This window comes from Hemitrygon akajei, chromosome 6, assembly GCF_048418815.1.
Source record: "Hemitrygon akajei chromosome 6, sHemAka1.3, whole genome shotgun sequence".
NCBI lineage: Eukaryota > Metazoa > Chordata > Chondrichthyes > Myliobatiformes > Dasyatidae > Hemitrygon > Hemitrygon akajei.
The window spans coordinates 178,897,219-178,925,046 of NC_133129.1; the positions used below are offsets into that span (position 1 = coordinate 178,897,219).

General features: G+C 44.7%; 2 protein-coding genes across 2 annotated transcripts in view; both read left to right on the top strand.

Annotated features, from left to right (window-relative positions):
- The window catches only part of LOC140729723 (uncharacterized), a 135,950-nt gene extending 108,165 nt beyond the window's left edge, over positions 1–27,785 (top strand). Inside the window, exon 3 of the mRNA XM_073049837.1 lies at positions 24,590–27,785. Coding sequence (XP_072905938.1) covers positions 24,590–24,980 — 391 coding nt within the window. The 3' untranslated portion in view covers positions 24,981–27,785. The remainder of the gene's footprint in view (positions 1–24,589) is intronic.
- LOC140728778 (transcription elongation factor 1 homolog) lies at positions 7,823–8,372 on the top strand. The gene has a single exon (XM_073047734.1). It carries the CDS (start codon positions 7,973–7,975, stop codon positions 8,222–8,224), a length of 252 nt encoding a protein of 83 aa, XP_072903835.1. The 5' UTR covers positions 7,823–7,972; the 3' UTR covers positions 8,225–8,372.
- Positions 27,786–27,828: the final 43 nt, after the last annotated feature.

Genomic DNA, 27,828 nt, shown 5'->3' on the forward strand with positions numbered 1-27,828 from the left:
GTTTTCAGCCTGTGGGCATTGAAGTGATTGATGGGGAATCCACAGGTCAGCTTGAGAACATCTCTAATTAACTTCCTCATGATGTTTTTATCATTCTTTCAACAAGCTCAGGAAGGGCAGAGTCAATGGCTGTATGGTTAATGCGAAGCTATTACACTCGAGGCATCGGAGTTGGAAGTTCAATTCTGATGCCGTCTGTAGGAGTTTAACATTCTCACTGTGACTGCTGGGGTTCCTCTGGGTGCTCTGGTTTCCTCCCATGGTCCAAAAATGTACCATTACTAGGTTAATTGGTCATTGTAAATTGTCTTCTGATGAAGCTAGGGTTAAATAGGTGGGTTGCTGACAGCACAGCTCAATGAATGTCCTATTCCGCGTTGTATCTCTAAATAAATAACATTAAATAAAATAAATATTATTTAGTTCATCATTAAATTATTGAAAATTGTTGACTAATATAGCCTCATTCTAGACTTGGCTTTGTCTAAGCAGTAGATACAAGCTGTAAGCACAGTGCAAACATTTTTCACATAACCATAAGACCATAGACGTAGGAGCTGAATCAGGCCATTGAGCCCATTGGGTTCAAGTGCTTCTCTATTTGATCATGGGTGATTTCATTCCCTTTCAACCCTATTCTCCTGCCTCCTCCCTGTAACCTTTGTCACCTTTACTAATCTAGAACCTATCAACCTCCATTTCAAATATACTCAATGACTGAGCCTCCACAACTGCCTGTGACACAGACTCACCATCCCCTGGCTAAAGAAATTCCTCCACATCTCTGTTCTAAAGGGACGCCCCTCTATTCTGAGGCTTCCACTAAAGGAAATAACCCCTCCACATCCACTCTAACTAGCCTTTCAATATTCAGTGAGCTTCAATGAGATCCCCCCTCATTTTCCTAAACTCCAGTGAGTGCAGGCCCAGAGCCATCAAACCTTTCATTCCCGGGATTATTCTCGCAAACCTCCTCTAGACCCTCTCCAATGCCAGAACTTACGTTCTTAGTACGGGGTCCAAAACAGCTCACAATACTCCAGATGTGGCCTGACCAATGTCTTATAAAGGCTCAGCATTACATCTTGCTTTTAAGTTCTAGTCCTGTCAAAGAATGCCAGCACTGCATTTTGCTTCCTTACTACCATCTCAACCTGCAAGTTAGCCTTAAGGGAATTCTGCACGACTACCGGGTATCTTTGCACCTCCACAGCAAAACGGAATTAGCTTAAGTAAACAATCCGATGATGTTGGACAAAGGATCCTTATCCATGTTGTGTAACTCAATGACTCAACGACTCCATGAATCAGATCCCAAAAGGTCAGAATGAAACAGGTAGTATCTATGGAGGAGATCAGCATAGCATGCCCACAACTCACTAACCCTAACCCATATGTCTTTGGAACGCGGGAGGAAATTGGGGCATCTGGAGGAGACCCATATGTTCATGGGGAGAGCATATAAGCTCCTTACAGACAGCGGAGGGAGTTGAACCCTGAACAGAGACTGATGGCGCTGTAAGGCACTACACTAACCACTGCGCCACTGTGCGGTTATCAGAGCAATGTGGAGGTACTGTGGTCCTGTATGTTTAGTGACTGTGATGAATCTGCAGCCAATTATCTGCTATCACCAATATGCTGAACCACAATCGGCCAGAAGAACTCAGTAGGTCCAGAAGCATCTGCAGGAGAAGAGTAATTGTCATTGATTTGGATGAAAACCTTGCATTGGGACAACTACAAATGGTCTTATTGCAGAATTTCAACCCAGAACTTCAACAAGGGCTGTGAAAGGCTACGGTCCAGATGCAGGTCGATGGGATTAAGCAGAATAATAGTTCAGCACAGACAAGATGGGCCAAAGGGCCTGTTTCTTCACTTTGACCTTGCTGTCTGCCCGCACCACACTTTCTCTGTACTGTAACTCTTCATCCTGCCTCGTGATATTGTTTTACCCTGTACTACCTCAGCGCACCCTTGTAATGAATTGATCTGCACAGACGGTCTGCAGGACCTGTTTCTCCGGTCTATGACTCTACCACTCTCGCTGCCCTGATAAAGCAGCTACATAATCAAAGACCCCAGCCACCCAGACATTCTCTCTTCTCCCATCTCCCTCTGGGTGACAGCTACAAAAGCCCGGAATTCCGTACCACCAGGCTCAAGGACAGCTTCTAGCTTGGTTATACGACTATTGAATAGTTCCCTAGTGTGATAAGTTGGACTCTTGACCTCACAATCTACTTCGTTGTGATCTTGTTGTCTGCCTGCACTGAACTTTCTCCGTTCTGTAACACTTTATTCTGCCTTCTGTTACTGTTGTACCTCAATGAGGTAGTGAGTTTTAGTGAGTTGATCTGTACTGACAGTATGCAAGACAAGTTTTTCACTGTACCTCAGCACACAGAACATAGAACATTACAGCACAGTACAGGCTCTTCGGCCCACAATGTTGTGCTGGCCTTTTAATCTACTCTAAGATCAACCTAACCCTTCCCTCCCACATAGGCCTCCATTTTTCTCTCATCCATGTGTCTAAGAGGCTTTTAAATGGCCTCTATAACCACCCCTGGCAGGGTATTCCACACATCCACCACTTTCTGTGTAAAAAAAAAAAACTACCTCTGACATTCCCCCCAATACTTTCCTCCAATCACCTTAAAATTATGCCCCCTCATATTAGTCATTTCTACGCTGGGAAAAAGCCTTCAGCTGTCCACTCGATCTATGGCTCCTGTCACCTTGTACACCTTCCATATCCATCTACAAACGGAGGTGAATACTTGATCTACTTCAAAGGATTCAAAGTACATACTCTGTCAAAGTATGCGTGCAATATACAGCTCTGAGATTCGTCTTCCCCACAGACAGCCACAAAACAAAGGAACCAACCCGTTCAAAGACAATATATATGACTCTTACCATTATGCACACATTTGTCATGTCACCTCTCATCCTCCTTCGCTCCAAAGCGAAAAACCCTATTGCTCAAACGATCCTCATAATACATGCTCGCTAATCCAGGAAGCATCTTTCTTCCTTGCTTTTCTTTGAAATAGAGCCAAGTGGTCTTTAATGCCCATCTACAAAGGGAGGTGTGCATTTGCTCTAATTCCAGATATTTGCTGTAATTCTGGATATCTTTGCCTATTATCATTTTGTATGCCTCTGTCAAGTGACATCTCATTCTGTTACAAGGAGGCATTGGGAGCGGACCCAAGTGCAAGACACAGAGGTAGTATAAACAGAACAGTGTATATTGATAGTTACTAGGAAGGCCAGGGAGTGAGGACTAAATGTCAACATGCATATAAATGTTGGATAACAAACCGGTAAAACCCGGACTTGACTTGGACTTGGAACCTGGACTTGAACTTGCCTTGGACTTGACTTGGACTAGGGACCTGGATCTGGACTCGGAACTTGGATCTTGACTTGGATGCAGAATTCAGACCACGAGCTTGGACTTGGACTGGACTTGGACCACGAGAAAACAGAATACCCAACTCAGAGTAGCGGCAAATGGCCAGATCTACTCAGCTAGAAATGAGTTGGACAACAAGGAGACAGAATACCCAACTCAGAGTAGCAGCAAATGGCCAGATCTACTCAGCTAGAAATGAGTTGGACAACAAGGAGACAGAATACCCAACTCAGAGTAGCGGCAAACGGCCAGACCTACTCGGCTGAAAAGGACTTGGACAACAAGGAGACAAAACCACACAACAGTCCATATTTATCTTTGCTTGGAGTGGCAACAAACGGCCAGGAAGTCTCAGCCGGCCATGAAAACGACAGAATTCGTACCTTACTCGGAGCAACGGCCGGCAACTCAGCTGGACACAAAAACGACTGAATTCACTAATCAGCCACAGGCATCAAGGTGACTAGAGTCCATGATTCATGGCGGACCCAGGGTTAGCATAACCACAGTGGCTACGGTGAGATGACTGGTTTCCGGTGACTGGCTTCTGGTGATGAACTTCCGGTAACGGTCCAGTAATCACCACTGTAACCCGGAGCCTTTATGTTGCCAGTACGAAATGAAGATCTGGTGTCTTAATCAAGGTGCCCAACGGAACACGGGGAAAAGAAAATAACTGGAATGATGAATCCATGGACTGGACCGTGACACATTCTACTTCACTCAAAAGGGAATAGCCCCTGCTTGCTCACCTTTCAATATTAATTGTGGCAATAATAAAGTTGGGGCTTTATAAGGCACTAGTGAGGCCTCATGGAGTATTGCAAGCAGCGTTGGGCTCCTTATCTGACATTGGAGAGGGGTCAAAGGAGGTTCACGAAAATGATTCTGGTATTGAAAGGCTTGTCGTTTGAAGAGTATTAGATGACTCTGGGCCTCTACTTACTAAAATTCAGGAGAATGAGGGGTAACCTCATTGAAACCTATCGAATGTTGAAAGGCCTCAATAGAGTGGACGTGGAGAGGATGTTTCCTATGGTGGGAGAATCTAAGACCAGAGGGCACAGCCTCAGAACAGAGGGGTGTCCTTTTAGAATGGAGATGAGGAGCAATTTCTTTAGCCAGAGAGTGTTGAATCTGTGGAATTCTTTTCCACAGGCAGCTTTGAGGACGAAGTCTTTATGTATATTTAGTGCAGAGATTGATGGATTATTGATTGGTCAGGGCATGAAGGGATATGGGGAGAAGACAGGAGATTGGGGCTGAGAGGAAAATTGGATCAGCCAAGATGAAATGGCGGAGCAGACTCGACGAGCCAAATGGCCTAACTCTGATTCTATATCTATGGTCTTTTAAACCAATTTACCAATGTACCAAAATTCTGCTTATGGGAGCTTGCTGTGTGTAAATTGGCTGCCGAGTTTTAATGTTACAACAACAGAAGTACCTCATTGACTTCAAAATGCTTTCAGATGTCTTGATACAATTGTGAGAGCGGCAATTAAAATGTGCTGCTGGTTTCCTTTGTGCGTTCTGTAAAATTGCCTTTCAGCACACGGCATGTGAAAACCTGCCTTCTTACTTTGCATCCTGCTACAATTAAATTCACTCGCCTCGCAAACTTTAAATTTTATAGTTATTAAAAAGGAAGCCATTAAATTATTTTAGTGTAATCAGACAATACGAGAGGTAATCATGTTTTGGTACACGTGCATTTTAATTTCCCCAGTGACATGGAAATGAATTTTACTAACATGTTAATTTTGTGTGTTAATCAGCAGCTCCGAGCTGGATAAAAGGATTTGCTCTGTAAAACTGTTTGATATTGAAACAGGTCCTTTCGACCTCATCAGAATTGCCTTTATTCCCCTAAAGACGGGTAAAGTTAATTAAGCACTCAATAGGTTTATAGTGCTTAAATTAAAATATATTACCCTCATTGTGTAGTCATCAAATTAAAGCTTACTCCTCCTGGCTACATGACTGTCTAATGTGCTTATCAAAATTCATGATGTATTAAGTGGGATTTGCTGTTGGAGCCTGTCAGTCCCTCTACAGCATATTCCTTAAACTGCCACTAGATGGCAGTGCCCTCTATAAATTACCTCCTCAAGAAAATCAAAGGGTTTTGCATTCTTATAGCAACTATCACAGCCTCAGAATGTCCTGAAGCACAATACAGCCAATGGGATGCATTTGAACTGTGCTGGTGGTTGATCTGCAGGTAAATACAGCAGTTGCTGTCTTCACAGTCATCTCCCAACTGCCATCATCTAGTGTGACACACAAAATGCTGGAGGAACTCAGCAGGCCGGGCAGAATCTATGGAGGGGAATAAACATTCAACGTTTTGGGCTAAGATGATTCAATGGGGCTGGAAAGGGGGAAGAAGCCAGAGCAAGAGGTTGGGGAGGAGGGGAAAGTGTATTTGCAGGTGATAGGTGAGTCCAGGTGAGAGGGAAATTGGGTGGGTGGGGGAAGAGGGTTGAGGTGAGAAGCTGGAGATGACAAGGGGAAGAGGTAAAAGGCTGAAGAAGAAGGAATGTGATAGAAGGGGATAGAGGACCACAGGAGAAAGGGAAGGAAGAGGGGCACCGGAGGGAGGTGATGGCATGTGAAGAAAAGAGAAGGGGTAAAATGGAAGAAGAGAGAAGTGGGGAGGGGGAGACATTACTGGAAGTTTGAGAAATCAATGTTCATGCCATCAGATTGGAGGCTACCCAGATAGAATATGAAGTGTTGCTCCTTCAACTGAGAGTGACCTCATCAGGGAGGTAGAGGAGGCCATGGACTGACAAGTTGGAATGGGAATAGGTAGCCATTGGGAAATTTCGCCTGTTGTGGCAGACTGAGTGAAGGTTCCATTTTCCAGTGTATCTGGTAACCCACCACACTATTGAGAACATCTACATGAGCCACTGCTCCAAGAATATGGTATCCATCATCAAGGGTCCCCACCAACTGAGTCATACCTTCTTCTGCCCGTTACCGCCAGGCAGCAGTTACAGACACCTGAAGTCCCACACCAACAGATCTCAGGAACAGCTACTTTCCTACAACAATCAGGTTCTTGAACCGACCTACACAACCCTAATCCTACCCCAGCAACAGAGCACTATGGATCACCTCTTGCTATACACAGACTCATCTCTGGTTGTGTTTCTTTTTTTTACAAAAAAATAACTTGTTGGTCACGATAGTGCCAAGCTGCGGACTCCATTGAACTCTTAGTTGGTTTCAGGTTCATAAGGATAGATTTTGGGGACAGAGAGGGGAGTTAGGGATCAAGTTAGGGTTTAGGAACAGGGAGTTAGAGGTCAGGCTGGAATCTAGTTCTTCTTTTGGTGCTCTGAGTTCAAAGGCCATGGATGACAAGGCCAAAGGGCATCTGTGGAAGGATGTCAGACTGTCAAGCACTGTGGATGCAGACCAGCGAGGACAGTGGCTGGTGCCCACCCACCTCCAGGTCAGAGAATTCCTTGCAGGATCAGTGGGATTGGAGGTCCACATAGGCAAGAAGCACGAGGGCACTGGCCCTCAAAGTATGGGAATCCAGGAGTCCAGAGTTCGAGTCCTGGAAGTTTAGGTTTTGTCATTTGTGAGTCCAGCGGTCACTACCAAAGATCAAAGTTCAAAGGTTGATCAGAGGTCCAGAAGTCAAGACCTGATGGCTGAAGCTCTCGGTCTGAGAGTTTGCGATTTCACTGGGGAAGTTGGATGCCTGATGTCTGCAAGTCCACAAGTCCACTCGAGGCCAAAGGCCTGGAGGCAGTTGGAGGACTGTTTGTGCGTGTGAGTCGGAGGGTGGGTGGATGGGAGTGAGGAAAGGGACTTATTTGCTGTTATTGGCTTGTTGCTGTTGTTCTACTGAACATGCCACTTTGCTGCCGCAATGTGTGGCAAAACTTGTGGGCTGCGCCCAGCACATCCTTAGGTTATGCTGATTGTTAACGCAAATGATACAATTCACTGTATGTTTTGATTTACATTTGATAAATAAATTAATCTGAATCTTAATCTAACTATGTGTGTTGCCTGAATCTTAGACCATGAGATATAGGAGCAGAATTAGGCTGTCTGGCCCATCGAGTCTACACCACCATTTCATCATGGCTGATCCATTTTCCCTCTCAGCCCCAATCTCCTGCCTTCTCCCCGTATCCCTTCATGCCCTGACCAATCGAGAATCTCTGCCTGTGTTGCTGTTGTCAGCGAGTTTTTCCATTGTGCATGTACCTCACTGCACTTGTGCTCATAACGATGAACTTGACTTGAAGTTGGCAGAATTGCAGATGGTGACAATGAGGTGCACAAGAGTGAGATAGATCAGCTGGTTGAGTGGCGTCACAGCGACAACCTTGCATTCAGCGTCAGTAAGACCAAGGAACTGGGTTTAACTTCAGGGAGTGAAATGCTCTTGGAAATAGCACATGACAAGCTTACAGCTACAAGTTGCTGATTCTCTGATCTGAGGCTGAGGTCATCAACCTTGAGTGGACCTTGAGAAGCATTGAGTTGTAATTGCATTAGTGTACAGAAGTTTCAATGGGCCGCAGGAAATCGAAGAGAAAGCCTCCAACCAAGAAGAAGGTGCTTGGCACACTAGAAACACAGTTCACTTGTTCATTCTGTAGCCACGAAAAGTCATGTGATGTTAAGATGGATCGTGCACGGAACACTGGTATCATATCCTTGACCGTATGTTTAGAAGAATTCCAGACCCCAATAACATATCTGTTGGAGCCAGTAGATGTATACAGTGATTGGATAGATGCCTGTGAAGCAGCGAATCAGTAGTTTTGCCTCAAGTGCTCTGTTTTACTTCAAGGACATTGTCAGTTTTGTTTTTGCTGACCGTAAATAATAGTTGATGTGGAATCTCAAATACTACGGATGATTTTCAAGCTGTTATTAAAAGTTTAGAATTATTCCAAAAAAAAAAGAAGGGGAGGTCAAGGGAACACACAGCAGTCTCCGTCAAAGGATCAGCAGTGGAAAGGTTGAGCAGTTTCAAGTTCCTGGGTGTCAACATCTCTAAGGATCTATCCTGGGCCCAGCATATTGATACAATTACAATGGAGGCACGACAGTGCCTATATTTCATTAATAGTTTGAGGAGAATTGGTATGTCAGCAAAGACACTTATAATTTTCTATAGATATACCATGGAGAGCATTCTAACTGGTTGCATCACCATCTGGTATGGAGGAGCCACTGCGCAGGATCAGAAAAAGCTGCAGAAAGTTGTAAACATGGGCACTAGCCTCCCCAGTATCAAGGACACCTTCTAAAGGCGATGCCTCAGAAAGGCGGCACCCATCATTAAGAACCCACATCACCCAGGTCATGCCCTCTTCTCATTGCTACCATCAGGGAGGAGGTACAGGAGCCTGAAGACACACACTGAATATTTCAGGAACAGCTTCTTCCCTTCTGCCATTAGTCAATAAACCCGTGAACACCACTTCAGTAATTCTTTTTGCATTAATTTATTTACATTTATTGTTATGTATTGCAACATACTGCTGTCACAAAACAACACATTTCATGACATTTGTCAGTGATATTAAACCTGATTCTGATTCTGAAGTGTTGGCCAGTACTCACTGACTTCATCATAGAGGAACATAATTTGATTCTTATCCATCAGTCAGATGGATAAATGTTCCAGTCTGTCTCATCTGAGAGTCGGCTCCTCTAACAATAAAGCAACACCCTCTATATCCTCCCTTCGATATCCAAACTCATCTTAAACCCACAACTATCTGATAGTCCCCTCCCCCTCTTTCGGTTTCACCTGCCACCTTGTACTTCTTCCTTCCCTTCCTCCACCTTCTTACTCTGACTCCTCCTCTTGCGAAGGGTCTCAGCTCACAACGTTGACTGTACTCTTTTCCATAGGAGATGCCCAGCCTGCCGAGTTCCTGCAGCATTTTGCGTGTGTTGCTCGGATTTCCAGCGGCTACAGACTTTCTTGTGTTTGTGATGCTATCTGATAGTCGTAGGAGCGCTTACAGTAAGCAACAATTGTGTCCCTGCTGACAACTTTTTTTTTAACAAAACTTTGCAAGGCTCAGTGCACAGCTATAAAACCAGATGACATTGGTGATAGTCAGGCCATTCGGCCCATTGAGTCAGCTCTGCCATTCCATCATGGTTGAATTCTTTTCCCTTTCAACCCCATTCTCCTGACTTCTCCCTGTAACCTTTGACACACTCACTAATCAAGAAACTATCAACCGCTGCTTTAAATATACCCAATGACTTGACTTCCACAGCCATCTGTGGTCATGAATTGCACAGAGTCACAACCCTCTGGCTGAAGAAATTCCTCATCTCTGTTCTAAAGGGATGTCCTTGTATTCTGAGTCTATGTCCTCTGGTCCTAGACTTTCCCACTATTAAAAACGTCCTCACCACATTCACTCTATCTAGGCCTATCAAGATTTAGTAGGTTTCAATGGGACTCCATTCTTCTAAACACAAGCCCAGAACCACCAACACAACTCATATGTTCATTCTTGTGAATGTCCTCTGGACCCTCTCCAATGCCAACACATCCTTTCATCGATATGGAGCCTAAAACTTCTCATAATACTCCAAGTGCGGTCTGACCAACACTTTATAAAGCCTCAGCATTTCATTCTTGCTCTTATATTCTAGTCCTCTTGAAATGAATGCTAAAATTTCATTCGTCAAAGTGCTATAGTTTTCGATGAATCCTGGTGAATATTAATTATTCACTATATATCGTTAAGTCAGATCACTTCATTTTTGCTCTACAAACAAAATGCTGGAGGAACTCAGCAAGTCAGGCAACATCTATGGAGGGAATTATCAGTCAATGTTTCAGGCTGAGACCTGGTGAGGAGAAATTTAAGGAGGAAATTCCAGAGGTTGGGAACTAAAGAGCTGGAACTCTTATTAAATGTCTAAGAAAAAAAAAGCATTTCATTAACAGACTGCGCCGTACTAAAGGCAATTTACTTCCAATCTATTTCGGCTGCAGTCCTGTATTAGAAAAGCACAAATGAGTGCAAAGATAGCCCTAATGACCAGAGAATTCTATTTTACGATCAATTGAAATTAGAAATGGGAGCCATGCACCTTCTGTTTTGGCACTCATTTAAGCAAAGGATTTAAGGCCTGTTTCCACTTTGTCAACACATTGTAAGGCGTATCAAATGAGGAAAATGTTAACACAACCCATTCAGCATGGTTACAGCTGTAATTGCATTTATTAAATATGTGTCAAACCAAGCTGATGAATGTTAAACAGAATTGAACACCATTTTTTTTTAAAAGTACACTCAGAGGCCACTTTATTAGGTACACCTGTACAGTATATCTGCACATTAATGCAATTATCTAATCAGCCAATCATGTGGCAGCAGTTCAACACTTAAAAGCATACAGACATGGTCAAGAAAGTCAGTTGTTGTTCAGGCCAAATATCAGAATGTGATCTATGTGGAATGATTGTTGGTGCCAGGCGGGGTGGTTTGAGTATCTCAGAAACTGCTGATCTCCTGGGATTTTCATACACAACAGTCTCTAGCGTTTACAGAGAATGGTGTGAAAACAAAAAAAAAACATCTAGTGAGCAGCAGTTCTGTGGGCAAAATCACATTGTTTATATGAGAGGTCAGAGGAGAATGGCCAGACTAGTTCAAGCTGACAGGAAGGTGACCGCCTTCTATAAGCCTTCTTAACCAGCCTATCAAGTTGTGCAGCCACTTTCAGGGAGCTATGAACTTGGACCCCAAGATCCTTCTGTCAAATGTACTGTCTCTTTACATTTGATCTACCAAGGTGCAGCATTTCACATTTGGCCATGTTAAACTCCCCGACACGGTCTGTGTTTCAGCTGGGTTCTCTGGTTTCCACCCCCCTCCCCACATTCCAAAGACATACAGGTGAAGGTTAGTGAGTTGTGAGCACGCTGTGTTGGTGTCAGAAGCGTGGTGACACTTGTGGGCTGCCCAGCACAATCCTCGCTGATTTGATTTGGCGCAAAAGATGCATTTCACTGTGTGTTTCAATATTTCCATAAGACATAGGAGCAGAATTAGGCCATTCAGCCCATTGAACCTGCTCTGCCATTTCATCGTGGCTGATTTTTTATCCCTCTCAACCCCAATCTCCTACCTTCTCCCCATAAACTTTCGCACCCTGATTAATCAGAATCATCAACCTTCACTTTAAATATACCCAGTGACATGGCCTCCACAGTCGTCTTCACAGATTCACTGCCCTCTGGCTAAAGAAATTCTTCCTCATCTTTGTTCCAAACAGACATCCTTCTATTCTGAGGCTGTGCCTGCTGGTCCTACAGGAAACATCATGTCCACTCTATCAAGGCCTATCAATATTCAGTAGGTTTCAATTAGATCCCCCTCACTCTTCTAAACTCCGGCACGTACAGGCCCAGAGCCATCAAACACTCCTCACCCTTTCATTCCTGGGATCATTTTCATAAACTTCCTCTGGATCCTCTCTAATGCCAGCACATCTTTTCTTAGATAAAGGGCCCAAGATTACTCACAGTCCTCCAAGTGCAGTCTGACCATTGCCTGATAAGCCTCAGTTTTATAAGTAGTATTTTGCTTGGAAGAACTCATTTGCAGCATGTCCTCACAATAACCTGGTCACTTTTGATGTCTATGTGGCAAGTAAAGTTAATCTCATTAATCTTTTTCTTCTTGAGCCAGGTGGTTGGGTCTTCAGGCTTTTGCATCAGTACCCACTTTTAACCAGAGAACAGCAGCTCCAAAGGGGAAGTACGTAGTGAAGAAAGGCTACAGCCCAGGAAGAGGTCAGGCAAGATTTACGAGGATGTTTCAAAGACTTGAGGGATTGAGTTACCGGGCAGGCCAGAACTTTTCTCCTTGGAAGGTTGAAGGTTGAGCGGTAAACCTACAGAGGTGTATCTAATCTCGAGGGTAGGATGAGGGCACTCAGTCTCTTCCCCAGGATTAAGGAATCAAAAACTAGAGGGCATAGGTTTCAGGTGAGAAGAGAGCTTGAGGGACAACTTTTTGATACAGAGGGTGAAAGGCCAAGACGGAGTGAAGGTGGAGGGGATGATTCCTGTAGTGGTGAAGTCTAAGAGCATAGGATACAGCCTCAGAATACACAAACATCCCTATAGGACAGAGATGAGGAGGAGTTTCTTGAGACAGATGGTGGTGAATCTGTGAAATTCCTTGCTACAGATGGCTGTGGAGGCCAAGTCATTCTGCTCCTATGTCTTATGGTCTTATGGTGCGTATATCGAATGAGCTGCTAGAGGAAGTGGCTGAGGCAGGTAAGGTTTAGAAAGATATGGGCCACGCGCCAGTAACTGGGACGAGCCCAGCTGGGGCATCTTGGTCATCCTGGATGAAATGGGCTGAAGGTCCTGTTTCCATGCCGTAGGACTCTGTTACTCTAATTGTGTCTACAACAGGGGCAATGGGGTGCTGTTATAGTGTGGTACCAACCTTACCATCAGACCCGCAGACTAAGGCCAGGTGGCAACTCTCAGACACCTCCTCATACCTATCCCTTGAAGAGGACCTCACTCCAGACCATCAGAGAACTGTTTCCAACACTATCACTGATTCATCAACTCTGGAGCACTCTCACTCACTGCCACCAAACTCATAACTCCCTTACCCCGCACTGCTCACTTCTAACTCCTACTCAAGATCCACAAACCTGACTGTCCAGGTAGGCCCATTGTCTCTCCCTGCTCTGAACATGTGTCCTCATACCTCCATTCGATCCCCTCGGTTCAGTCCCTTCCCATCTACATCTGTGACACTTCTCATGTTCTGTTCTCCTCACTAACCTTCAATGCCCTGGCCCTGACCACTTCATTTTCACCATGGATATCCAGTCTCTACACACTTCCATTCCCTCGTTGTGAAGTTGTTAAAGCTCTCCGCTTCTTTCTCAATAAAAGAACCAATCAGTTGCCCTCCACCACCCTCCTTTCTCTTGCAGAACTGGTCCTCACCCTCAACAATTTTTCCTTCGGAGACATTGAAGGGACAATAACGAAATTTAAATTGAATAAGTATCAAAAAAAACAATTTTTCCTTCAACTCCTTCCACTTTCTCCAGACCTGAGGGGTAGCCGTGGGCACCCATCTAGACCCCAGTTATGCTTCCCTTTTTGCTGACTATGTAGAACCTCTGTTGCAAGCCTTTCCCGGTAGTACTCCCCAATTCCTCCTGACAACTGTATTGGTGTTGGCCCATGCTGAGATTGTCAATTTCAGCAACTTTGCATCCAATATTATATCTAATATTCCGTCTGGGTAGCCTCCAACCTAATGCCATGAATATCGATTTCTCCTTCCAGTTAAAAAGAATTCCATCCCTCTCCCCTCTTCTTCTATTCCTGGCTTCTTTCCTTTTCTCACCTGTCTATCTCTTCCCTCTGGGTCCCCTCTTCTTTCCCTTTCTCCAATAGTCCACTCTCCTTTCCTTCCTGTCAGAGTCCTTCCTCTCCAGCCCTTTACCTTTCCTACTCATCTGGCTTCACCTTCTAGCTATCTTCCTTCCTCTCCCCCCACCTTTTTATTCTGGCATCTTCCCCATTCCTGCCAAGTCCTGAAGAAGGGTCTTGGCCTGAAATGTTGACTGTTTATCCATTTTTATAGATGCTGCCTAACCTGCTGAGTTCCTCTAACATTTTGTGTGTGTTGCTCTGGATTTCCAGTATCTGCAGAATTTTTTGTGTTTATGGTCAACAACAGGAGGACTCTCCATTCTGGGCACGAAGATGACACCTCATCAGAGATACTTCTCTGATTTGGAGTCAGTGGTAATTCTCCTGCTGCCAATTTGGGGTCGGGAGCCACCCCAAACTGTAGCAAACTTTGGATGGTCAGGCACAGGGCAGGACTGGCAAGATAGATAGATAGATAGATAGATAGATACTTTATTCATCTCCATGGGGAAATTCAACATTTTTTCCAATGTCCCATACACTTGTTGTAGCAAAAACTCATTACATACAATACTTAACTCAGTAATAATATGATATGCATCTAAATCACTAACTCAAAAAGCATTAATAATAGCTTTAAAAAAAGTTCTTAAGTCCTGGCAGTTGAATTGTAAAGCCTAATGGGGAACACACACAAGTTGTTGGAAGAACTCAGCGAGACAGGCAGGATCTATGGAAGCGAGAGCCTTCATCAGGATTGGAAAGGAAGGGAGAAAATGCCAGAATAAGAAAATGGGGGCAAGGGAAGGATAATAAGCTAGAAGGTGATGTGTGAAGCCAGGTGAGGAGGAAGGTGGGTGGGTGGGGAAGTGGGAGATGAAGTGAGATGCTGGGAGGTGATAGGTGGAAAAGGTAAAGGGCTGAAGAAGAAGAAGAAATCTGATAGAAGAGGAGAGTGGACCATGGGAGGAAGGGCATTGGAGGGAGGTTTTGGGCAGGTGAAGAGAGAAGGGGTAGGAGGGGAGCCGAAATGGGGAATGGGAAAAGAGAGGAAAAGAAGGGTGAGAAATTAAAGCAATCAATCTATGTCAGGACTCTCCAATGCAGAGGAGGCAAGATGGGCCTCCTTTTGTGCTGTCAACTTTGACGTTCTGAATTAGCGTGACAGGGGAGCGTACAAAGGGCCAATGGGACCTTAACTGTGACCACATCATTGGCACAGTGAGCGTTTTGGGAGGCTCATTAGAATCACTGGAAGGAGACAGCGTACATTTGAAGTGCGGTGTAAACAAGGTTGTGTTGGAAGCCCAAGGTACAGTGGCGTCTCAATCCCCCATCTTGTCTGAGCATCATGTGGGTGATGCTGTTCTGCGGCGAGGGAACTAATTGCCAGAGTGTCCCAGCCAATTGTGGGACTTGATTTTTCCCAGGAGACAAAAACGCAATAGGATAATTCTTTTTCCCAGAGACATGGGTGTCACTATAGGGACTTAATGCAATTTGCTGATATGATATTAAAAAATAACATTAAAGTAATTACACCGAGCACAGAATAGTATTTCAGTTGGAAGAACTCATTCGTAGCTTGTCCTTACAATAACCTGGTCACTTTTAATGGGCTAGAGGAAACAGGCTCAAATAATAGGTTAATGTATTACAGGTTTGGTTTATGTCATTAAGCTGCTCTTCTGATGAGGCTTCCAGACTGATCCGTAAATGAGACTCTGAGCCGGCTGCTAACAGTTAACCCTTTCCAAGCCCAGCCCTCTGATAAGCCTTGATGTAACTGAGGCTTTCTCCACAGAAGGAAATTGCATTGATGTCGCACCTCTCCTTTCTCCTTGCTCAACAGAGTACTTTTTGAAGTGTCACACACACACACACACACACACACACACACACACACACACACACACACACACACACACACACACACACACACACACACACACACACACACAATGCTGGAGGAGTTCATCAGCTGATTTCCAGCATCTGCTTCAGGTGACTTTCAGAAGAGTTGTTGCTGTGCGATAAGAGAAACATGGAAGACAAGAGATTCTGCAGATGCTGGAAATCCTGAGTGATGCATGAAAAGTGCAGGAGAATCTCAGCAGGTCAGGCAGCATCGATGGAGGGGAATAAACAGAGGGTGTTTTGGGCCCAGGTCTTTATCAGGACTGGGAAGGCAGGGGGCCTGTTTACATTGTAAATAGCATTATAAAAAGTAGTTTAAAGCTCTTATGGTGCAGTGTAGTAACCGAGGTAATAGAGGGGGTGGGATGTCTAACTAGAATAGCAGTTCAGATTAACTGCTTGGTGGAGAAACTTTTAAGACAGCATGAAGTTTTTGCTTTAATAGCCCTATGGTGCTTTCCAGAAGGGAACTTTAGGAAAAAGCTGAGTGTGTAGTATAAAGGTTTTATAAAATCATGGGAGCCATTGATAGGATAGACAGAATCTTTATCCCAGCATGGAAAGGTCCAATACTAGAGGGCATAGCTTTAAGATAAGAAGGGGAAAGTTTAAAGGAGATATTTATTTTATTTAGAGAGACACCATGGTAATGAGCCCATGCCACCCAATAACACCTGTGTGAGCAATTGATCTACTAACCTGTACATCTTTGGAATGTGGGAAGAAACCAGAGCACCTGGAGGAAACCCATGCAGTCACTGATAGAATCTACAAACTCCTTGTAAACAGTGACAGAACTGAACCCAGGTCATTGGTACTGTATTAGCATTAGGCTAATCAATGTGCTGCCTGTTTGCAGGGCAGGTTTTTCACACAGAGTGATAGGATCCTGGAGTGTACTGCCAGGGACGGGGCTGTGCACAGATATGAGTGTGGACTGTCCTCACTGGAGTTTAGAAGAATGAGGGAGGATCTCATTGAAATCTATTGAATTTTGAAAGGCCTAGATAGAGAGGACATGGAGAGGATGTTTCCAGTAGCGGGAGTGTCCAGAACTACTACTTTGCTAGACTCAGAGTAGATGAACAAATCTTTACAACAGAAATGAGGAGGAATTTCTTTAGCTATAGCATGGTGAATTTGTGGAATTTGTTGCCACAGATGGATGTGGAGGCAAAGTCATTGGATATATTTAAAGCAAAGACATAGAGTCATAGAACACAGGAACCATACCCTTTGGCCCATCTAGCCCATGCCAAACCTTAATCTGCCCAGTCCCATTGACCTGCGCCTGAACCATAGTTCTCCATAACCCTTCCATCCACGTACCTATTCAAATTTCTCTTAAAATGTTGAAATTGAACCTGCACCCACTGCTTCTGCTGGCATCTGGTTCCACACTCTCACCGCTCTCTGAATAAAGAGGTTCCCCTTAAATATTTCACCTTTCACCCTTAACCCTCAGCCTCTAGTTGTAGCCTCGCTCAAACTCATTGGAAAAAGCCTGCTTGCATTTACCCTAACAATACCCCTCATAACTGTTTATACCTCTATCAAATGTCTCCTCATTTTTCTATATTCCAAGGCAATTTCCCTATAATTCAGGTCCTCAGGTCCCAGCAACATCCTTGTAAATTTTCTCTGCACTCTATCAATCTTATTTACATTTTTCCTGTACGTAGGTGACCAAAACTGCTCACAATACTCCAGGTTAGGCCTCACCAAAGTCTTACACTATTTCAACATAACATCCCAACTCCTGTACTCACTATATTGATTTTTGAAGGCCAGTGCACCAAAAGCTTTCTTTATGACCCTATTTACCTGTGATGCCACATTCAATGAATCTGTATTCCCAGATCCCTCGGTTCTACCACACTCCTCAATGCCCGAACAATCACTTTATAAAGCTTACTCTGATTGGTCCTCCCAAAGTGGAACTCTTCATACTTCCTGCATTAAATTCGAACAGCCATTTTTCCAGCTGGTCCAGATCCTGTTGCAAGCTTTGAAGGTCTTCCTTGCTGTCCACTACATCCCAATCTTGATCCAGTTTATCACATTACCATCCAAACTGTTGATACAGATGACAAACAACAACAGATCTAGGACTGATCCCTGCAGGACACCTCAAGTCAGAGAAGCAACCATCTATTATCACTCTCTGGCTTCTCCTGTGAAACCAATGTCTATTACGATTTACTACCTCATCTTGAGTGCTACATTATCATCTAAATTGTTGTCATAGATGACAACCAACAAGCGACTGAACCATCTTGACCAACCTCTCACGTGGGACCTTGTCAAAGGCTTTGCTGAAGTCCATGTAGACAACATCCACAGCCTTGCCTTCATCAACTTTCCTAGGAACTTACTCAAAAAACTCTGTTTGGTTAAAAATGACTGTACTATGATTGTACAAAGTCATATTGACAATCCCTAATCAGTCCTTATCTATCTAATACCTCTATATCCGATCCCTTAGAATACCTTTCAATAACTTTCCCACTGATGATGTCAGGCTCACCAGTCTTATTGTTAGAACTTTTCTTAAACAGCAGAGCAATATTAGCTATGGAAATAGCTTGGAAAATATGTAGCCCGGGTGGCTGATAGTTGGGTTGAGTTGTTCTCCCTTCTTGGCAATCCATTTGCAAATGTTTTGTCCCCATACGAAGAGGGATCATCAGTGCACTGTTCACTTGTGGTGTGTCCTCAGAATACTTGGCTCACATATATTTATCAATCAGTTGATTGTGTTGTCATTACGGAAAAGCAATTGTGATGTAGGGAGAGGGTCTCTTTGCTGATTGGTTGCATGGCAAACTCTGCATTGTTTGGAATTTTGCCCACATTGGCTTATAAATGGGATTGAGGTCTACATGTCCGTTTACAGAATTGTTCGCAGAAAACCATGTTCCTAGGAATTCTCTTGCATGCCAGGTGTTTGCTTGCACCATGACTCTGTGTCCCTCTCGATCTTCATGGGTAGAGACTGGGGAGAGTTGGTCGTGCTGCTTAACAGCCAGCTGATGTTCATGGATCCTTGTGGATATTTTTTTCCGACTTGGCCAATGTAACATTTGCTGAAGTCCCTGCTTTGGATTTTGTAGAGCAGATTTGTCTTGTCCAATAGCTTGGTTTGTTCGCTCCTACAATGACTGGACTGCTTAAACCTATTTACTGCCCCTTGCGAAGTGCTTAATTATGCACAAAATATGCTGACTGCCTTCCTGCTTCTCTTAAATTCTCTCTCCCTCTACACAATCCAATGTCTCCTCGGGAACTATAGGGAATTTGGAGGTTGATCGGTTCTTGATTAATGGGAGTGCCAAAGGTTATGGGGAGAAGGCAGGAGTGGGGTTGAGAGGGATGATAAATCAGCCTTGATGGAATAGTAGAGCAGACTTGATGGGCCAAAGACCCTAATTCTGCTCCTATGTCTGATGTCTTATGTAACATCCCAAAGGGTGTTACCAAGCATCCATCTAGAGAGAGAGGTACTGAGACAGACAACCAAAATGATGCAAGAATTAACATCTCCCCAGGTATAACTAACAGAGACATTTAGAAAGGGATCTTCAGTTGAAGCTACAGACTAAATTATGTGTGCTCCCTTTGGATACATTTCCTATTGCTGAAAGGGCTCTCAGTACATTCTTGGGGAGGGAATTTACCAGTGGAACTCTACACTCAGTAGCCATTTCATTAGGGTCACCTGCACACCTGCTCATTAATGCAAACATCTAATCAGCCAGTTGTTGTTCAGACCAAATATCAGAATGGGGAAGAAATGTGACCTAAGTGACTTTGACCGTGGAATGACTATTAGTGCCATACAGGGTGGTTTCAGTACCTCTGAAATGACTGATCTCTTGGGATTTTCACACACGACGGTCCCTAGAGTTTACAGAGAATTGTGTGAAAAACAAACAAAAAAAATTCAGAAAGCGGCAGTTCTGTGAGTGTAAATGCCTTGTGAATGAGAGAGGTCAGAGGAGAATGGCCAGACTGGTTCAAGCTGACAGGAAGGCGACAGTAACTCAACTCCGTATTACAACAGTGGTGTGCAGAAGAGTATCTCTGAACTCACAAAACATTGAACTTTGAAGTGGATGGGCTACAGCAGCTAAAGGCCACAAACATGCACTTAGTGGCCAGTGATTGTATGCCATATTGTGTTACCTCTGGTGGATCGAGGATAGTGATCATTGTACTGAGTAACCTACTGCCTGTGAATATACATAATTCAAAATTCAAAGTCAATTTATTATCAAAGTTCGTACATGTCGCCATACATAAGCCTGAGATTCATTTATTTGCAGGCATTCACAGGAAAGTAGTGAAAAACAAAAAAATCAGTGAAAAACTACACACAAGGACTGACAAACAGCAAATGTGCAAAAGAAGACTAATTTTGCAGATAAAATAAATAGATAGAAAGATAAATAAATAATACTGAGAACATGAATTATAGATTCCTTGAGAATTAGTCCATAGGTTGTGGAATCAGTTCAGAGTTGAGGTGAGTACTTCATTATCAAATACTATCCTGAAAATTAATCACAAGGTTGTATATGATGACACATACATACTTTGATAATAAATATACTTTGAACTTTGAGTGAAATAGAGGGTATGTTATCTGATAAGGACAAAGACATGGGTGATGTCAAAACCAGGAAGGAACTGGTGATTTCATTCCATAATAAATCCACCCAGTAAAGCTGCCTCTTTTCCCAGCAGTTGGAATTGCTCTCCATAATCTGAGTGTGCATCACTGCGAAAGGCCAGGACTTTGCTGAATCCTGGCCCAGCCTTCACTTACTGTCAGGGAGTCTCGGTCTGGGCAGGAAATCACTTCCATTTATTCCAAGCCACAGGAGTAAAAAGGGTTTTACTCAAAATAACAGAGCGAGAGGCCAACTTTGTTTACACATCACATCCACTCTCGGTAAACCTGTAGTCGTTGAAAGCTGTGCTGCCAGCCCTCATCCCTCACTGTGCTACCAGCCCTCGTCCCTCACTGTTCTGCCAGCCCTCGACCCTCACTGTGCTACCAGCCCTCGACCCTCACTGTGCTGCCAGCCCTCGACCCTCACTGTTCTGCCAGCCCTCGACCCTCACTGTGCTGCCAGCCCTCGACCCTCACTGTTCTGCCAGCCCTCGACCCTCACTGTGCTGCCAGCCCTCGACCCTCACTGTGCTGCCAGCCCTCGACCCTCACTGTGCTGTAGAGCTCTACGTCTCGTTGATGTCACCGTGACTGAATGGTTTGAGTTAGGAGAGGCTGAACAGGCTGGGACTGTTCTCCCTGAAGCGTAGGAGGCTGAGGATTATCAAACCTTGACTAGCTCAAACAGGCATGCTAGCCAGCACTGATGAGAATGGCCGAATGGTCTGTTTCCATGCTGTATGATTCCATGACTCCCTGAGTCCATGACTGTTGCAGCAGTCTGCAGTCGAGTACAATACATCCCGTCTTCTGACGAACAACAGTGGAGGACAGCACCAACTCCAACGTGGATGCCACGCCGCTCACCTCTGGTGGAGCGCATCAACTCCGATGCCTCTCTCCTGGGCGGCTGCAAACTGGCGACACCGTGGTTTGAAGGCTAGTCCGTGCTGCGACCATGGCCGTGCAGTTCCCACACCCCCTCCCCCCGCCTAGTCCGTGCTGCGACCACACACCCTCCCCCCGCCTAGTCTGTGCTGCGACCACACCCCCTCCCCCGCCTAGTCCGTGCAGCTCTCACACCCCCTCCCCCGCCTAGTCCGTGCTGCGACCACACCCCCTCCCCCCGCCTAGTCCGTGCTGCGACCACACCCCCTCCCCCCGCCTAGTCCGTGCTGCTCCCACACCCCCTCCCCCCGCCTAGTCCGTGCTGTGACCATGGCCATGCAGCTCCCACACCATCTACACCACCCCCTCCCCCCGCCATTTGCCAATACGACACTGAGTTGGACGGCAGCATTCCAGCAGGGCCTTGTGATCATAACAAATACGTCTAAAAAAGACAATAACCCCTTGGGTTGGTCCCGTAGGAGCCGCCGTGTCTGAGTGTGCTGTCATCTTATCGAATGATTCAACACCCACTGCAAGAAGTTCCTTTGCACATCAGTTTTCAATAACCACCACAATCATGTAGCTTGTGATCCTCCCATTAGCAGAAACTTCCTGACATCTACCCCCGAAGAATCTTCTATTCCCTAATCTTGTAACGATCTGTCTTTGTTTGAAATTCTTCCAATGGTTAAAATATAAAGATAAAAGATTAAGGATTTGTGTTATTTGTCACACATGCATTAAAACATGCAGTAAAATGCAATGTTTGCATCAATGACCATGCAGTCTGAGGATCTGTGTTGGTCATTGATGCCATATTTCCATCTCCAATGTAGTATGCCCACAATTTACCTATCCTAACCCTACCCTGTACAGCTTTGGAATGTGGGAGGAAAGTAGTGGATACGGCCCAGTCCATCACGAGTGAAGCCACCCCCCCCCCCCCACCCACCATTGAGTGCATCTACACGAGACATCTTCACAGAAAAGCAGCATCCATCTTCAGGGACCCCCACTACCCAGGACAGGCTCTCCTCTCACTACTACCATCAGGAAGAAAGTACAAGAGCCTCAGGACTCACATCACCAGGTTCAGGAACAGTTACTATCCCTCAACCATCAGAGTCTTGAACCAATGAGAACAACTTTACTCAGCTTCACTTGGCCCATTTCTGAAACATTCCCACAACCTATGGATTCACTTTCAAGGAGTCTTCATCACATGTTGTTGATATTTATTGCTTATTTATTATTATTATTATTATTATTATTGTTGTTGTTGTTTTTTTTCACAGTTTGTTGTCTTTTGCAGTCTGGTTGATTGCCCACGTTGGGCGGTCTTTCATTGATTCTGTTATGGTTATTATTCTATTATGGATTTGTTGAGTATGCTCACAGGAAAATTAATTTCATGGTTGTATATGGTGATGTATATGTATTTTGATATTAAATTTGTTTTGAGCTTTGGAACTGGAGCACAGGAAGAAGGCACAATTGAACCCCAGTTAGTGATTGCTGGTACTGTAAAGGGGTTGCACTAACCACTATGCTACTGAGCTGCCCCTTGACATCTTAGGCCCACTAAGAATCTCATATAAAAATGAGACCGTCTGCAGATGCTGGAAATCCAGAGCAACACACACAAAATGCTGGAGGAACTCAGCAGGTCCGGCAGCATCTATAGAAATGAATAAACAATCTAAGTTGCGGGAATCTTGTATGTTCCAATAAAATTTCTCTTTGGGAGGATTTAAGATGAAATCTCAGTGGCCCAAACAGATGAAGGAACAACTGCTCATGGTTAGCTTTCATTTCAAGAGGATTAGAATATAAAAGCAAAGATGTAATGTTGAGATTTTATTAAGCACAAGTGAGGCCTCACTTGGAGTATTGTGAGCAGGTTTGGGCCCCTTATCTTAGACAGGATGTGCTGAAAGCATCTTCCTGATGGTAGTAGCGAGAAGAGGGCTGGGTAGTGTCCTGGGTAGTGGGGGTCCCTGTTGATGGATGCTGCTTTTCTGTGAAAATGAGGGTTCAAAGGAGGTTCATGAAGATTATTCCATGATTGAATGGCTTGCCACATGAAAAGCATTTGATGGCTCTGGGCCTGGATTCACTGGAATTCAGAAGAATAAAGGGTAACCTTATTGAAGCCTATCGAATGGTGGAAGGCCTTGATAGGGTGGATGTGGAGAGGATGTTTCCTATGGTGGGAGAGTCTAAGACCAGCGGACACTGCCTCAAAATAGAGACGCATCCTTTTAGAACAGAGATGAGGAAGAATTTCTTTAGCCAGAGAGTGGTGAATCTGTGGAATTCTTTGGAGACCAAGTCTTCATGTATATTTAAGGCAGAGGTTGATAGATTTTTGATTGGTCAGGACATGGGGAGAAGGCAGGAGACTGGTGCTGAGAGGAAAAGTGGATCAGCCATGATGAAATGGCTGAGCTGACTCGATCGGCCAAACAGCCTAATTCTTCTCCCATATCTTATGGTCTTATGGTCTTACAGTAGACAAATGGGAGTTGACTCTCAAGATGAGAGCAAATGAGCCACCGTGATTGAATCTTTATTCCTTGGAGTGTAGGAGAGTGAGAGGTGACCTTGCAGAAGTTTATAAAATCATGAGAGGTATCAATATGAGAGATGTTCATAGTCATTCACCAGGATTGATGAGTCCAAAATGAGAGGGCACAGATACAAGATAAGAGGAGATAGATTTAAAAGATACTACAGATGCAACTTCTTTACACAGAGGGTAGTGAGTACCTGGAACAAGCTGCCAGAGAAAATGGTCAAGGCAGGTACAATCGCAACACTTAAGGGGCATACGGATTGATACATGATAGGGAGGAACATGGAGGTTTATGGACTGAACATGGGCAACTACAATGAGCAGTGAGGAAGGATGCTGTTGGAACAGAGGGCCTGTTTCCATGTTATGACTCGATTACTCACTGAGTTCCACGTGACACCTGATCTCACCTATTACCTGCCTGCTTGAATTCCACCCCTCCTCCTTCCTGTTCTGGTTTCTGCCACCTTTCTTTCCAGTGCTAATGAAGTGTCTTGGCCCAAAACATCGACTGTTTATTCCCCTCCCTATATTCTGCAAGCCTGTTAAGCTCTTCCACTATTTTTTTGTGTGTTGCTCAAGGATTCCAGCATCTGCAGAATCCCTTATGTTGTCACAGGTAAATTTTGCATTTGTGTTAATGTAATTTCCACCTTTGTGCTTTAGGTATTGTGGATTAAATGCCAACCGCCAGACCTCATCGATGGTGGGCTTTATCGCCAGCTGCCAATGCACGTACCATGCAGCTGTGACGTTTCCTCAGAACCCACTGGCAGCCTTAGGGGTAGAGAGGATCGGCCGTTCCAGCGTCTGCTGCCGGCTGGCCCTCTTCAAGCCCCGGCAGGGGCAAGCGCCTCTTCCCTTGGATTACGACCTGCTTTCCGATGGCTGCCATTCCAGCAGTGCCCTGCTGGGGGCGTATGAGACCTCTGCCTGCACCACGGGAGTCTCCACTCTTGTCTTCGTGGACCCGGCCAATGAGAAGCCCAAGGAGCTGCCCAAGTGGCTCAGGGAACACCTTGAGAAGATTGTGGTGAAGCCAGGGGCTTCCAGCTAATTGTCCGAAAACATTTAAAAAAATATGAGTGGGATTGCCGTCCCTTCAATAGTAAATCCATACATAATATGCTGCAGGAACTCAGCATGCCTTTTCTGTTCCCCATTCTGGCTCCCCTCTTATTCCATTTCTTCTCCACACCTACTTATCACCACCCTCTGGTGCCCCTTCTCCAGCCCTTTCTCCTATGGTCAATTCTCCTATCAGATTCCTCCTTCTTCACTCCTTGACCTTTTCCACCTATCACCTCTCAACTTCTTACTTCAACCCCCTCCCTCACGCACTCACCTTCCCCATCACTTGATCTCGCCCATCACCTGACAACTTGTACTCCTTCCCAACCCCCACCTTTCTATTCTGGCTTCTTCTCCCCTCCTTTCCATTCCTGAGGAAGGGTCTCGGCCCGAGCTGTCTACTTTATTCCCCTCCGTAGAAGCTGCCTGATCTGCTGAGTTCCTCCGCCATTGTGTATGCTGCTCTGGATTTCCAGCATCTGTCATCAAAGCTAAATTTCTGTGAGGAGCTAGCAGAGGTTGGAGCATTTTGCAGGGAAAAATCATTCCCAATTTTCTTCCCTCTGATTTCCATCCCACAACATTCAGAATTTTCCAACATGTGCTGCTCAGAGTAAAAATCCCTGATCGAAGACTTGCAGAATTTAGACAATAGACAATAGACAATAGATGCAGAAGTAGACCATTTGGCCCTTCGAGCCTGCACGATTTTGAGATCATGGCTGATCATCTACTATCAATACCCGGTTCCTGCCTTGTCCCCATATCCCTTGATTCCCCTATCCATGATACCTATCTAGCTCCTTCTTGAAAGCATCCAGAGAATTGGCCTCCACTGCCTTCCGAGGCAGTGCATTCCAGACCCCCACAACTCTCTGGGAGAAGAAGTTTTTCCTTAACTCTGTCCTAAATGACCTACCCCTTATTCTCAAACCATGCCCTCTGGTACTGGACTCTCCCAGCATCTGGAACATATTTCCTGCCTCTATCTTGTCCAATCCCTTAATAATCTTATAAGTTGCAATCAGATCCCCTCTCAATCTCCTTAATTCCAGCGTGTACAAGCCCAGTCTCTCTAACCTCTCTGCGTAAGACAGTCCGGACATCCCAGGAATTAACCTTGTGAATTTACCTAGTAGAGTGAAGCAGGAGATGGTGTCTCAGTAAAGGAGTGGCTTCCAGAAAGAGAACAAGTGTAGAAATTAACCGTCCTGTCTTTGGCTCAACAGAGCACTGATTAGTGCATGACTATCCTGCAATGAAGACAAGCCATTTCTTTCCCTCAAGAGTTTTACAGAAGTCCTGAACCTAGAGGACTGTCCAGCAGAAAGGGGTCTTGACCCAGAAAATCGACTGTAGTTTTTCCCGTAGATGCTGTCTGACCTGCTGAGTTCCTCCAGCATTTTGTGTGTGTTCCCTCTGCACTCTTTCCAGTTTCATGACACCTTTCCTCTGCCAGGTGTCCAAAACTGGGCACAATACACCAAGTGCGGCTTTGTCAATATCTACAACATAATATCCCAACCTCTATGCCCAGTGATCTGACTGATGAGGGTCAGTGTGCTAATCACCTTGTCTTAATTTTGCTGGGTTCCAGAGTTCACAGAGCACTGCACAGAATTCCACAGTACAGTATCAGCTCTTCAGGCCTATGCCAAGACTTCTGCTCCATATGGTCCTCTTCCCCTAATAGTTCCATCCTGGAGCTGGAGGACTGTTCATGTGGGTGGGTGGGAGAGAGGAAAGGGGCTTGCCCTGGTGTTGTTTTGTTGCTTGTTGTGTTCTGCCTTGTTATTTTCTGTGTACATTGAGGGCTTGCTAAGTTGGCACTGCAATGTATTCCACAGATTCAACATTCAGTAATGTACTCCCCTGAAACTCTCCAGTGTCCTGGGAACTCGTCACAGCTCCTGGTTCCCATGCCTGAAACTCACAGGGCTCCCTGTCCCATCCCTGAAACTCTCCGGAGTTCCTTGAAAGTCATTGGAAAATCCTGAAACTGATTGGGGTTCCCTATCCCTTTCTTGAAATTCACTGGTGGGTGGAGGGTGTCTCTGTTCTTTCCGGAAATTCACCGGTGGGGGGGCATTGTCCCATTCTTGAAACTCACTGGGGGTTGTTGCCCTGACCCTGAAACTCACTGGAACTCTGTCCCCTTAAGACTCAGCAAGACTCTTTCTCTTTGAAACTCACCAGGTCTGCCACTCCTGTCCCTGAAACTCAGTTAGGTCCAGTTCTTGTACCTGAAACTCATTGTTCCCATCTTAAAACTCATCAGGACCCCTTTTCCCACACTCCCCTGAAACTCACTGAAGTCCAGGTTCATGTATACCCGTTCAACTTATCATTTCGCAGGAAAATTTACCATTTTACAGAGTAACATCTCCTGGGACATCAATAACATTCGATAGATACAATATCTGCCAGTCCAGCAGTACCAAAGTCCCAATGGTTGGGGTTTTACTGATTAGATTCATTAAAACTTTCTGGTCCTGGACCATCTCATCGTTGTTCTTTGTGTTTATGAAAACAGGAGCAAACCTCTTTATGTCAAGATCGTGTCTTCTTGTTTAAGCAGAATCTAGGCTAGTAGAATAGAAATGAAATTGCATTAACCTTCATTTCCTAAATAATGAAATGCTTCTCACATTTTCAGTGATGGTGTTTGGAGCATGTTTTTCAAAGTGAACAATACTTCATTTCATCTGCTACCACAGATACTTATCACCAAAACTAAACAATGTTGTCAAGTGTTAACATGTTATTTTGTATTTCACTTAGATACACCAATAAACTGGAAAGTTTCTAACAATGAGGTTTCAGTGACCATTATG

Coding starts and splice junctions, on each gene's coding strand:
- LOC140728778 (XM_073047734.1), top strand. CDS start 7,973: ATGGGCCGCAGGAAATCGAAGAGAAAGCCTCCAACCAAGAAGAAGGTG.